Source organism: Elephantulus edwardii, unplaced genomic scaffold, assembly GCF_000299155.1.
Source record: "Elephantulus edwardii isolate Elephantulus edwardi_28Jun2011 unplaced genomic scaffold, EleEdw1.0 scaffold00040, whole genome shotgun sequence".
NCBI classification, from domain to species: Eukaryota; Metazoa; Chordata; class Mammalia; order Macroscelidea; family Macroscelididae; genus Elephantulus; species Elephantulus edwardii.
The window spans coordinates 15771210-15784894 of NW_006399790.1; the positions used below are offsets into that span (position 1 = coordinate 15771210).

Here is a 13685-nt window from a genome sequence, read left to right on the forward strand (position 1 = left end):
TCAGATCTGACTGGTACTGGAGGAGATTGTCCCTCCTTCTCCAGCAGAGTATCTGATGGATTCGAACCGTGTACCTCTAGGATTGCGGTGCAGCTTCTTGCCACTAGGCCACCAGAGCTCCCTTGTTGTTTTTATATGCCGTCGAGTTACAACTGACTCATTGTTGGCCCCCTCAGTGATTTTTCAGAGACTGTAAAGTGAACGAGAGGAGATTGTCCAACTTTCTCCTCCAGAGTTGCTGGTGGATTTGAACCCCTGCCTTGGCTTTGCCGCACAACTCTTTACCACAAATCATCAGTGCTTTGGAATGAACTTTTGTCCTTTTCCTAATTTCATTTTCAGTTTGTTCTCTAAAAGGGTAGTTCATGAGCAATCTTATTAACGCTAAACTCAGAATCTATCAAACACAGGATAGTTCTTTACAAAGCTCATTTATCACTAGATTGATATTATGAACATTATCATCCCCGGTGATAATAACCAATTCACTGGATAGTTGTGATTAAATGAAGTAATAGAAAGCACCCATCACAGCTAATCATTTAATAAAAGCCACGTTCTTTCCATTTAGCTATTTATTTATAGATAACAACAACAGTCCATTGTCATCGAGGCAGAATCGACTCACAGCTTACCCTCCAGTAGGTTTTCAGAAGCTGAAACACAGAAGGTTACCAATCTCTCTCCAGAGGAGCAGCTGGTGCATATGAACCACCCCACCCGCCTTTGGGTTGACAGCCCAGCTCCTTTACCCATGAGGCCACCAGTTGTTATTATGTGTTGTCAGGTCGCTTGTGACTCCAGAGAGAATTAGAAATGCTAGAACTTGCAATCACTTTACGAGAAATCAAAACAGGAAAAAGAGTAAGGAAACAGAGCAAAAGAGAGAGTTAGAAATAAAAAGAAATGCAAAAAGGAAAGCAATTCACACATCTTTGAGGTTGTGATTCAAAGCTAAAAGGGAGAAGATTGGATTTACAAAGACCCAATTTGTAGGTAGTCTTTCAGGTAATTTTATAAAGTTCTTTATCTCTCTATGGTTCCTCCACCCCAGCCCTCTGCTGGCTCTTCCTTTTCTGTGACTGGGAAGTGTGTTGACAAAGAGGCAGACTTTAAATAATTCTTTAAAGAATTCTCAAACTTTAACATGTATATGTCTTTTTATACCCCCAAAATACCCTGGCATTGCCTCTGTAAACTTGCTTGTCATGTCAATGCTAAGCTATTACTAAAAAGCAACAGCCAACAACCTTACTGTGCTGACTTTGGGTAGAAATCATTTTATTTCCTCCAAAGTCGGTGGAAGTTGTGCATATTGTATTATTCAGCAATGCTTTGTAGCCGTTGAGAGAAAAATAATTATTTGGCTAATGGCGGTGGTTCCTTAAACGATCTCTTCTCTATTTTAAAAAAATCAATTATTGTTTCTTAAATTTTCTCTATGTGGTCATTAATCCTCTATCTTGATTCAGTAGTCTCTGAGTTAATTATATTTTGGAAACCTTTGAGGCCAAACTTTTGTATTATGGAAATGTAAATCTTTCCATACCCTAAAAATCATGTTTAAGAACTTCACTTTCAGATGCATTTAAATATTTTTTGATAATCATTTAATAAGTTGCCCTAGTCTCATACATCTGCATGAAATTGCCTCTTTGCGGCGGAGTTTTCAAAGGTGGCCCAGAGCTTGAGGGAGCTTCCATGTGATCCGGCACTGCCATCTGGTGGTCACTTGCCTGCTCTAACTTTTCAAATTATTTCTTCTAATAATCCAATAAGTACTCGTTCAAATGAGCACAAACATGATTGTTTTCTTTACAAAAATCTCTTTTTGGACTTCATAATCAGTCGGGTTTTTTAAAGTAAAAATCTTCCCCTCCTATTCTTTGGATTAATAAAAAGTGGCCTTTTATCCTGTAGCCGCTCTGTGGTCACTGGCTAGACTCTTTAAGTATTGCTTTTGAACAAACTGGTAATGATACTTACCCAAAGTGAAAAAGGCAGCCAAATGAAGTGGAAATGGCCTTCTGACAGCACGGCATCCACATTCTTTCCATGGGTAGGAAACTTCAAAACAAACCAGGTAGCTTTAGAAGCAGCACAGCCCCAGAAGAGGCTCCAGGCACAGTTTGCTGCCGGCTGGAGGGTCAGAACTGGGAAGATAATACACTAACAATGTGCCGACGTGCCATAAATATTTGGCAAAGCTGATGCATTGACTAGAAAAGGCATGGCCTGGGCAGGCTGGTATTAGATAATGTAGAGGGACCATATGGTGATAGTCCCTGGCCCGCATCGCAGGTGACAGATGTCATTTGTTCATGGCACATTGACAGAAGAGAGTGGAGGAGGGCTGAGAAAGCTGACTTTTAACCTGGAGATAATACAGAGGCATTTCTCCTCTCTCTATCTCGTGGGAAGCCTCTGCACCCCGGCCTCCCACCACTAGCTGTCCCTTTCATAGGAGATTCCCTGAACAGTCGGCTGCCTCCTGCCTTGCTCAAGGGTGGCAGTTCTCTCTGTATGTCCGCATGCGCATACAGAACTTCCAAATCGTCTGCTCTCTGCTGAGCAGGGCTGTCAGAGGTCACAACTGTGGAACTGCAAGCTGCAGCGAGCAGCAGATTAACCACAGGGGCTGAGTTGGCAGTGTTTTCCACACAAAACTAAATGCTTGGGGGTGGGAGGAAGGCAAGCATGAAACTCCTGACTTTGACTTCATAACAGTGACATGCAATGCAAAATCAATAACTCTCAGTAGGGCAGAGAGGCTATTGCCATAAAAAAATAAGAAAGCATGTTCCATCTTGGACAGCTTAGAAGACTTCTATGGACCTTTTGTGGGTTGCTATCTGTGAAGGATATCTATCTTTTATAGATTTATAAATGTTGATATAATTTACATTTAGAACATGGAAACATTCCTATTGTTTTCGTCCCACAAACTTGAGGAAATAAAACTTGAGCAAAATATTTTTCCCAGTCCGGGGTGTTCCCTCAGAATCTCCAAGTGTGAGTGACATTCATTTTTAATAAAAAGTGACATGGAAATGCTAGTCAATTAGAACCAAGATTGAGTCCTCCCCAAAGCACTGCTACTTTTATGTTTATATTTAAAGTTAAAGTAGGACCTATCAGTGTTTCTGAATCTCCTATTACATACAGAACATCCGAACTCAGCAAGTAGCCATTTCAGAAAAAAATAGAGCCGTTTAGGACTGAGGTATTCGTTAACCAGAGAATACTTCTCTTTTGATGACATATGCCTCTGATACACTTAAAACATGAATTGCAAAGAAAAAAAACATGAATTGCAAAGAAATAATAATTTCTATGTAACTTTTCAGAAAGTCATCTACTACATGAAGGCAATTAATATCTTTGGTCTGTATGAGTCTGAATATGTCTGTCCCCTTCCTCCCCATTTACCTCCTTGCACTGAAACAGCAGTGAACTTGCTAAGATACAAACTTGATTGTTTCTCTCTACTATACAAGCATCCCTTTCCTAATGCACTTTAAAACCCTTAAGGGCTCCCTTTTGCCAAAGTGTTGAAGTCCACACTCAACGTGGCTTAGGAAGCCCAGGGTGATCTGAACTCTGCCTACCTAATTATCTCTTGTCATTCCTAAATATCCCACCCTCCCACAACACACCTATGCTCTGGCTACATAAACCTCTTCTCACTGTCTGAGAAGGCCATGCTCTTGTTCATATCCAGGCCTTCGCTTCTCCTGAACCCTCTGTCAGTCATTGTTGATGAGGACCATTCAATCATTCCTCCACTCATGGAGACTCCATGCTCAGTGGGATCAGACCATTGCGAACTGGAGGAATTCCAGAGGTGCATCACCAGGCCGCAGTTCTCGGTCCACATTAGTCTGGATGCACCAGTGAAACCTCTAACAGACAGTAACAGGTGGTTGTGCATGAGACACACAGGCTGGGAATCAAACCTAGAGCTCGCACATGGAAAGTGAGAATTCTACCACAGAACCACATTGCCCCATTCCCTCTTAATCCCCCACTCCACTCTCTTCCTATCTTTACCTGGGCAACCCCTAGTGATCCTTCAGGTCTCAAATCAGATCCCACTTTCTTCAACAAGCTTCCCTTGCACATCTATGTCTGGCTTAGCAGCTCATCCACCTCCCATAAACACTCTGTGTTTCTCCTATCATCTCATACCGCTCTGGATTGTAGTTGTTTCACTTTTGGTCTTCCTCTTTCCACTCAACTGAAAATCCAGTGAGAGCAGACCCATCTCGTACAATTCTGTATTTACAACGGTACACCACAGTGCCTGGCACATAATAGTTGTTGTTGTTGTTGTTGTTATGTGCTGTCAAGTCGCCTGTGACTCATAGTGACCCTATGGACAACAGCCTTAAGCTCTGCCGTATGCTGTGCCAATCTCACTATCTCCGACACACCAACTGCCATTACCCTAGTGATTGAATGAATCCATCTCATCGAGGATCCTCCTCTCCTGAGCTGTCCTTCCACCCTCTCAAGCATGACACCTCTCTCCAAGGATTGATCCCTCCTTGCAACATGTCCAAAGTATGTCAGATGAAGCTTCAGAATCTTTGCCTCCAAGGAGCAGCCCGGCTTCACCCTCTCTAGGACAAACCTGTTTCTTCTCCTAGAAGTTCATGGTATATTCAATACTCTTCTCCAACACTACAGCTCAAAGGCATCAATTCTTCTTCTATCATCCCTAGTCATGCCTAGCTCTCCTAGGCATAGCAAGTGATTGCAGAGACCATGGCATGTATCAGTCACACCTTAGTCTCCAGACTGACGTCATTGCACTTCAGTACTTTAGAGAGGTCTCTAACTGCTGACTTTCCCATCACAATACATCTTTTAATTTCTTGGCTGCTGGTGTCAAAGAGTGTTGACTGAGGAGCCAAGCAAACCAAAACTGTGAAAAATCTCAGTCTCTTCACCATCCATTATGGTGCTGTCAATTGGCCCAGTGGTGAGAATCTTGGTTTTCTTGATATTGAGCCTCAATCCATACTGAAGACTGCAGTCCCTGACCTTCTGCAGCAAGTGCTTCAGGAACTCCTCAGTTTCAGCAAGCAGGGTTATGTCATCTGCATAATGCAGATTGTTGATGATTCTTCCTCCAATCCTGATGCCACATTTCTCCTCATAGAGCCCAGCCTCCCGGATCTGGCATATAGTAGGTGCTCAAAAAAATTAGTGTTGGATAGATGAAGGTGTATTTTCTTTAATGTCTTCAAATGCAGTGATACTTACTATTCTGTTGGGTTTTTTCCCCCTTTGTCTCATTTCAGTCTGTGATGCTCCTCTTACATAGCCAGCGGCGTTACATCTTTGAGTATGATCAGTCAGACTGCCTGCTCTCAGTCACCATGCCCAGTATGGTGCGCCACAGCTTACAGACCATGCTTTCAGTGGGCTACTACCGGAACATCTACACGCCACCAGACAGCAGCACTTCTTTCATCCAGGACTATAGTCGAGATGGCCGCCTGCTCCAGACCCTGCATCTGGGCACAGGGCGCAGAGTTTTATACAAGTACACCAAGCAAGCGAGGCTGTCTGAAATCCTCTATGATACTACCCAGGTCACACTGACTTATGAAGAATCTTCCGGCGTGATTAAGACAATACACCTGATGCACGATGGATTCATTTGCACAATCAGATACAGGCAAACAGGTTCGTGAGGAGAAAGCCGTGATGCGTACAACATCAATATTTCTGTATGGCATGTTTAATGACCACAGTCAGAGAAGGGGGGAACCCCATTAACTTATTTACTTTAGTTATCAAAGACTCTGCTATTGAAAATTTAAAAACTGTGCTACCAGCTGTATGAAAGCTGACTTTTTCAAAAACTGTTTTCTCTCCACGCTCAAGAGAATTGAAATCTAAGTACCTAGTTGAACTGTTCTCCTGGCCCCGCCCACCACCACATCATCCTAAAGATGCAGGTGCAAGATAGGAATCTCAATGAAACTAGCTCGAGCTCTGTGTAACCACCTGAAGCCGCAGCTGATGACAGATACCCTCAAAAGTCAGAACTTCTGAATGCATTCCATCCTCTGGGTTTATAAAATGCCCATATCTGGTTGCTTTAATACTGTGCACTGTCAAAAACCCTACCCTCTGAGTCTGTATCTCAAGCTAAATGAAAGTGGGATTTTTTTTCCCCGTGATTATAATAAGAAGGCATATTTATAGTCTTCTTTTTATCACATCAGGTGCTGGATGGGTTATTCCTTTCATGTTGTTGTTGTTGTTATGTGCCATCAAGTCGCTTGCGACTCATAGCGACCCTATGTACAACAGCCCTAAACTCTGCTCTGTCTTGTGCCAATCGCACTGTTTCCGATACACCCATCCTGATTACCCCAGTCACTGAATCAATCCACCTCATAGAGGGTCTTCCTCTCCTGTGCTGTCCCTCCACCCTCCCAAGCATGATGTCCCTCTCCAAGAACTGGTCCTTCCTTACAACATGTCCAAAGTATGTCAGATGAAGTTTCAGAATCCTTGCCTCCAAGGAGCCACCCGGTTTAACCCTCTCCAGGATTAACCTGTTTGTTTTCTTAGCAGTCCAAATTATCTTCTAATGGTACTATCCAGCCTCTTTTAATTTCCGTATTTTCTGACCACCACTGTGAGAATAGGGAGCTCTGGTGGCCTAGAGGCAAGAAGCTGCGCTGCAATCCTGAAAGCTTGTGGTTCAAATCCACCAGCTGCTCTACTGGAGCAAGATGGGCAACCTCCTCCCCTGTGATTAACTGCTTCTGAAAACCCACCAGAGTTCGTTCCAACTTGATGGTGTACAACAACTGTGAGAATAATTTCCGAGATGATATGCCCAGACATTAGATATCAGTAGTCAATGTCTAATGTTATTTTGGATGGGGAAAAAAAGAAAGCATGTTGCCACCGAATGAGAACCAGTAGATTTTCAGAGGCATGGGAGGAGATTGCCCATCTTTCCCTTGCAGAGCAGCTGGTGGATTCGAACCGCATGCCTCAGCACTAGGCCCTTAGATCCCCAAGGCCACCAGAGCTCCCTAAGCTGCAGTAATAAATACCACTAGACCTTTCTGATCTGCGCTAACCACTTAGCTTTGTTCTCATCATCCTTTTTGTGTGGGTTCCTACAGGGCCTCTTATTGGACGCCAGATTTTCCGATTCAGTGAAGAAGGTCTTGTGAACGCACGCTTTGACTACAGCTACAACAACTTCCGCGTCACCAGCATGCAGGCCGTGATCAATGAAACCCCCTTGCCCATAGACCTGTACCGCTATGTGGACGTCTCCGGTAGAACCGAGCAGTTTGGGAAATTCAGTGTCATCAATTACGATTTAAACCAGGTCATTACCACGACGGTGATGAAGCACACCAAGATCTTCAGCGCCAACGGCCAAGTGATCGAAGTTCAGTATGAAATCCTCAAGGCCATTGCATACTGGATGACCATCCAGTATGACAATATGGGCCGCATGGTAATCTGTGATATCAGAGTGGGAGTGGATGCCAATATCACCAGATACTTCTACGAATATGATGCTGATGGGCAACTTCAAACGGTCTCCCTGAACGATAAAACCCAGTGGCGTTACAGCTACGATCTGAATGGCAACATCAACCTCTTAAGCCACGGGAACAGTGCCCGTCTCACTCCACTTCGTTACGACCTCCGGGACCGCATTACCCGGCTGGGAGAAATCCAGTACAAGATGGATGAAGATGGCTTTCTGAGGCAGAGGGGAAATGACATCTTTGAATACAATTCGAATGGGCTGCTGCAGAGAGCCTACAATAAGGTGTCGGGCTGGAGTGTGCAGTATTACTACGACGGGCTTGGGCGCCGCGTCGCCAGCAAGTCCAGCCTAGGGCAGCACCTGCAGTTCTTCTACGCGGACCTGGCCAACCCCATCCGTGTCACTCATCTGTACAACCACACGAGCTCGGAGATTACCTCTCTGTACTACGATCTCCAGGGTCACCTGATCGCCATGGAGCTGAGCAGTGGGGAAGAATACTACGTGGCCTGTGACAACACGGGCACCCCCCTGGCCGTGTTCAGCAGCCGGGGGCAGGTGATCAAAGAGGTATTGTACACCCCTTATGGGGACATCTATCACGACACTTACCCTGACTTCCAGGTCGTCATTGGCTTTCATGGCGGACTCTATGATTTCCTAACTAAACTAGTGCACCTCGGCCAACGGGATTATGACGTGGTGGCCGGTCGGTGGACAACGCCGAATCATCACATTTGGAAGCAGCTGAACCTCCTGCCCAAGCCCTTCAACCTCTACTCCTTTGAAAACAACTACCCTGTTGGCAAAATTCAGGACGTTGCAAAGTACACCACAGGTACTGAAGCTGATCACTGGGTGGTGTTTTATCACCGTCATCTCGCTGTCTTTGTAAACGTGCTTCCTCTTCCTGCCAGTTCGCCCGCAAAGCGAGTGTGCATTCCCGCATGGCCTCAGTGTTCTAGAGCGAGCAAACCCGAGCAGGTTTGCACAGAGCACGATGGGGCTGCATCCCGGTGCAGTCTGCTTTCTTTCCTTTGAAGCTCTTCCTGTTTGCGTTTGTCCCTCCCCCTTTAGACGCTTATACAAAACACCTCAGAAAATAATGCGCTCCAGTCCCTCCCAAGTTAGGAAATAAAAAACACAGGACGGTGTCCCAGCAATCAGATATACTAACACAGACAGTGTGGCCTGAGTACCACCTCCACAGTAACAGCTTCGGTGGGAGAAACTCAGCCCATCTCTGGAATGGTTCACAGGTAGAAAGGTTTCCCTCAACAGAAAGGACTTCCTCCCATACCGTCTTCTCGCCTGTTTCCTCTACAAGCCCAAAGCTAATTCATCCTCCCGGCCTTTCCTTTTGTTTTCTTGGTTTTCAGTCACTCATTCTAACAGTAATTACAATTATTCAATTGCACAGTGTATGACATCTTATCAAATCCTCACTGTACCCTCTCTCTCCCCTCACCCTACCACGTAAATGCTGATATATGTTAGGATGGTGGGTTTTAGAGAGAGGAGCGTAAGGAGAAACTCCATGTCTGACTTTCCATTGCTGAAAGATATTGAGAGGAGTGAAGCTTTCAACAAAGATTTTAAAGCACTGGTTTTCACTTCCCCATCTCCCTTTTCTATCTTGTGTCTCACAGATATTGGAGCTTGGTTGGAGCTCTTTGGTTTCCAGTTACACAACGTGCTACCTGGCTTTCCAAAACCTGAACTAGAAGGTTTAGAATTAACGTATGAGCTGCTGCAACTTCAAACAAAAACCCAGGAATGGGATCCTGGGAAGGTAAGTAAAGGGTTTTACCTTCTCTATTTGGATGGGGTGTGTGTGTGTGGGGGGAGAATAATGAGTTAAAAACTACAGAACACCTTATACCATGAAATATCATTGACTTTTCTTTGCTTATTTCTTTTCTTTAGTCTTTTGGAATATTTACTCTTCAAAAAATAGTATTTTGAATATTTATTTACTTGATTACTTACTCTACTATAATAGAATTTTGTAGCTCCCTAGTATTAGATAGTAGATTATAATGTTATTGTTGTTGTTATGGTAGTGGTGGTGGTTGTGTACTCTCAAATTGGAATCAATCCATAGATGACCATGCAGTAGGTTTTCAAAGACAGTTAATCACCGTGAGGAGATTACCTATCTTTCTCCACAGAGCAGCTGGTGGTTTCAAACCACATACTTCTGAGATTGCAGTATGACTTCTTACCAATAGGCTACTAGAGCTCCCTTACAGTATAATGTTGTTGTTGTTGTTGTTGTTGTTGTCGTTGTGTACTGTCGAGACAGAACGGACCCATAGCTGACCCTCTGGCAGGTTTTCAGAGGCAGTTAATTACACATAAGGAGATTGACCATCCTTCTCCCACTGAACAGGTGGTGGATTCGAACTGCATGCTATCAGGATTGCAGTGTAACTTCTTGATAGCAGGCCACCAGTACCCCCTCTATTATAAGAATATACAGTAAATTAAATATTTATCCTAGTAAAATAATGTTTTAATATTTATTATGACAAATATTTACCATGATGACTCACATGATTAATCATTTGGATATTTACCATGTTGAATCACTCATACTCATTGCTGTCATGTCAGAACTGGCTCTTTGTGACCCACCATCAGATTTCCAAAGCAGTAACTAGGAGACTGCCCCTCTTTCTGCTGGGGAACAGCTGGTGACTTTGAACCACCAGAGAGGCACAGCCTTTGGGCTATCCATGCACAGCAACTATGGACTAGGCCATCAGAACTCCCTTTAATGAGGAGTTAGACAAAAGCAATAATGACGGATTAGGATATCACAGTTTTCAAAAAAAGAAAGATTAGCAGGTGACTTGCTGGATGCTATTATAGATATACAATACATACAGACTCAAAACTCATTGCCTGTGGTTTTGAAAATCACTACCTAACTTGAGAGGGACTGGAGAGCATTATGCTAAGTGAACTAACTCAGTCCCATAAGGAGAAGTACTGTATAAGAACTTTATTGGAGAAACAGAAAGACAACTAGTAAAAGGTATATGAAGATCCAAGGGGTGAGAACAGAAGAATGAGAATGGGTGGAGGGGTGTGGGGATGTAATCATAGAATTTTACAATATGATGAATAGAGGGAGGGGTGGGTAAAGGAAATGGGAAATATCTGGTGTTAAAAACAATGTATACAATCTTTGTAAGTAAACCAGTATAAAAAAAAAACAACCTGTATTTTAAAAAAAAACCCAAACTCATTGCCTTTACGTCTGATCCTCTAGCAGGCTGACCTCTAAGTGGGTCTTACACTCTACAACAGCTGACCCTCTAGCGGGTCTTCAGGAAGTTGTAAATCACCTGGGAGAAGATTGTCCATCTTTCTCCTGTGGAACCGCCAAAGAGGAGCAACCTTTGGGTTTGCAGCGCGCCTCCCTGTAGACACAGGAGTTCCCTATATAACAGATACAATAAGATAAGGGGACTTTAAAAATTGTGGAAACTGGCTACCAAAAATAAATTATGGAATCTGTAGAGTGGAAGTCATGTACTAAGAAAGAAAAAAGGTGTGAAATAATTTAGGGGATAGTGCATTCTGCAGAGGATAAAAAGATACAAGAACATACAAGAAAAATGAAGCAAGAATAACAGTCCAGGGATGAAGTCTGGAAGTAGTAATACATAAAACACTCGTGAGTCAGCAGATACGTGAGATGAAAATGGAAGCAGAAAGCAACTTTTTTTAATTGGTAAAAATAATAATATCTGTGTTTGGGGGGGAAATGACGTTAAAATAAAACTGAGATTTGGACGGATGTTTAAGTATAGAAATGATGTAAGAAAAAAGAAAAATCTAAAGTGAATCAGGCTTACCCCTCTGTAAAAAAGCCATATATAAAAGTGGATTTCATAATGAAAAGCCTTCTAAAAAAAGCCCCAAGTTTATCAAAATATTGATAATTGCTGAAGCTTTGGCATGGGTATATGGAGACTCATACTAAATTTTTAAACATACTAAAGAGTAAAGAGAATAATGTTTAAAATTTTTTAAACATACTAAAGAGTAAAGAGAATAATGTTTAAAAATTTCCATAAGAAATTTTAATTTCTTTTTATTGTAATGGCTATATGCATAATAAAAAAAAACCCTCCATTTCAATATTTTTGCATGAGAAATTCAGTGACTTAAATACATAAAAAAAGATGATAGGTTTACCATAGTCCTAGGGGGGAAAAGGTCATATACTACTGGGCAAGGAGCCCTAGTGGCACAGTTAGTTAAGTGTTTGCTGTAAGTGGAAGATCGGCAATTTGAAGGCACCAGCTGCTCTGCAGGAGAAAGATGTGCAGTCTCTTTTTCCATTAAAATTTAAGAAGAACAAGAATTCTAATGGTGTAGGCCATAGCATGTTGCACTGTTAGCCAAAGTTATCTTTCTTCTAGGGATTGACTCCATCAGCTGATGGAAACAGTCTCTTCCCTTAAGATTTACCGCCTCAGAAGCCGAAAGAGGGTCACTATGCTTCAGAATGTGATGAGTTTGATTTTGGTTTGAGTCCTTAATGTATTCTCCTGCATTCACCAATGTCACTCAGTAGTCAGTGTGGAGTTAGATCCACTTCCCTGGCAGTGCCTTCTATAACTCTGAGATTATGGTATTGAGCTTAAAGCTGTTTCCTTCCACTTAACTCAGTCAAGATGTTAGGAAATACATGCCAGGTAATCAAGTCTCCTGTTAGTCTTTTCAATTCTGTGATGAAGAGACTCCAAATTTGATCTCTTTGCAAATTAAAGATGCCACCTTGCAAGCTTTGGTTTCTCATGAGCATCAACCATGGCAGGTGCCTAATCCTTAGCTGTCTCTTTTTTCTTTCCTAGACCATCCTAGGCATCCAGTGTGAGCTGCAGAAACAGCTCCGGAATTTCATTTCCTTGGACCAACTCCCCATGACTCCCCAGTATACTGATGGACGGTGCCTTGAAGGCGGGAAACAACCAAGGTTTGCTGCTGTTCCCTCTGTTTTTGGAAAAGGTATCAAATTTGCCATCAAGGATGGCATAGTGACAGCCGATATCATAGGAGTGGCCAATGAAGATAGCAGGCGGCTTGCTGCCATCCTCAATAATGCTCATTACCTGGAAAACCTACACTTTACCATCGATGGGAGGGACACCCATTACTTCATTAAGCTTGGCTCTCTGGAGGAAGACCTGGTACTGATCGGTAACACTGGGGGGAGGCGGATTCTGGAGAATGGCGTCAATGTCACAGTGTCCCAGATGACTTCAGTGCTGAATGGAAGGACTAGACGGTTTGCAGACATCCAGCTCCAGCACGGAGCTCTGTGCTTCAACATCCGGTACGGGACGACCGTGGAAGAGGAGAAGAACCACGTTTTGGAGATCGCCAGACTGCGTGCTGTGGCCCAGGCCTGGACTAAGGAACAAAGAAGGCTGCAGGAAGGGGAGGAGGGGATCCGGGCATGGACAGAGGGGGAGAAGCAGCAGCTTCTGAGCACCGGGCGGGTACAAGGTTATGATGGGTATTTTGTTTTGTCTGTTGAGCAGTACTTAGAACTTTCTGACAGTGCCAACAATATTCACTTTATGAGACAGAGCGAAATAGGCAGGAGGTAACAAACAAAATCTCTGCCTTTGCGTCACCAAAGACTGCCTGTTTTTAAAACACAAAATGGTTTATTGTATTGGTTTTCTAGATCAGAACTCTATATATATAGATATGGAGGAAAAACATATCCAACTGCCTTTCAATGTGACGGAAGATGGTATTTTAATATTGTTTGTTTAAACTCTTTAAGAAATGACAGAGATTTTTAGTTCTTGTGTGGCAGTATTCAAAAAAATACACAAGTAGAACTCAAACAGCGAAAAAAAGAAAGATTTTAAAAACATTTTTCAGAGCGCACCACTTTAAATTTGTCGATTCATGCCTATGTTCACATAGATAGAAAGAACCCACGGTTCTGAAGCTATCGTGACGTCAAGTTTCACATTTAACTGTTGGCAGAACTTGCGGGCTATTTTCAATGGTGGTGCAATCGTATCTGAACCTCGAGTTTCCAAAGGCTGCCAGCCCTTTCACATTTTCCAGATCTGCTACAGGAAACTTCGAAGCAAGTGTAAAGTGTTCC

General features: G+C 43.1%; 1 protein-coding gene across 3 annotated transcripts in view; it reads left to right on the forward strand.

Annotated features, from left to right (window-relative positions):
* Positions 1-13200, forward strand: part of TENM1 (teneurin transmembrane protein 1) — a 795992-nt gene extending 782792 nt beyond the window's left edge. For 2 of the 3 annotated variants that reach the window (XM_006885054.1, XM_006885055.1), the window contains exons 29-32: positions 5307-5694; positions 7158-8378; positions 9190-9332; positions 12412-13200. In XM_006885054.1, the coding sequence (XP_006885116.1) occupies positions 5307-5694; positions 7158-8378; positions 9190-9332; positions 12412-13170 (2511 nt within the window). In that variant the 3' untranslated portion in view covers positions 13171-13200. The remainder of the gene's footprint in view (positions 1-5306; positions 5695-7157; positions 8379-9189; positions 9333-12411) is intronic. The other variant, XM_006885056.1, reaches the window with a different exon arrangement.
* Positions 13201-13685: the final 485 nt, after the last annotated feature.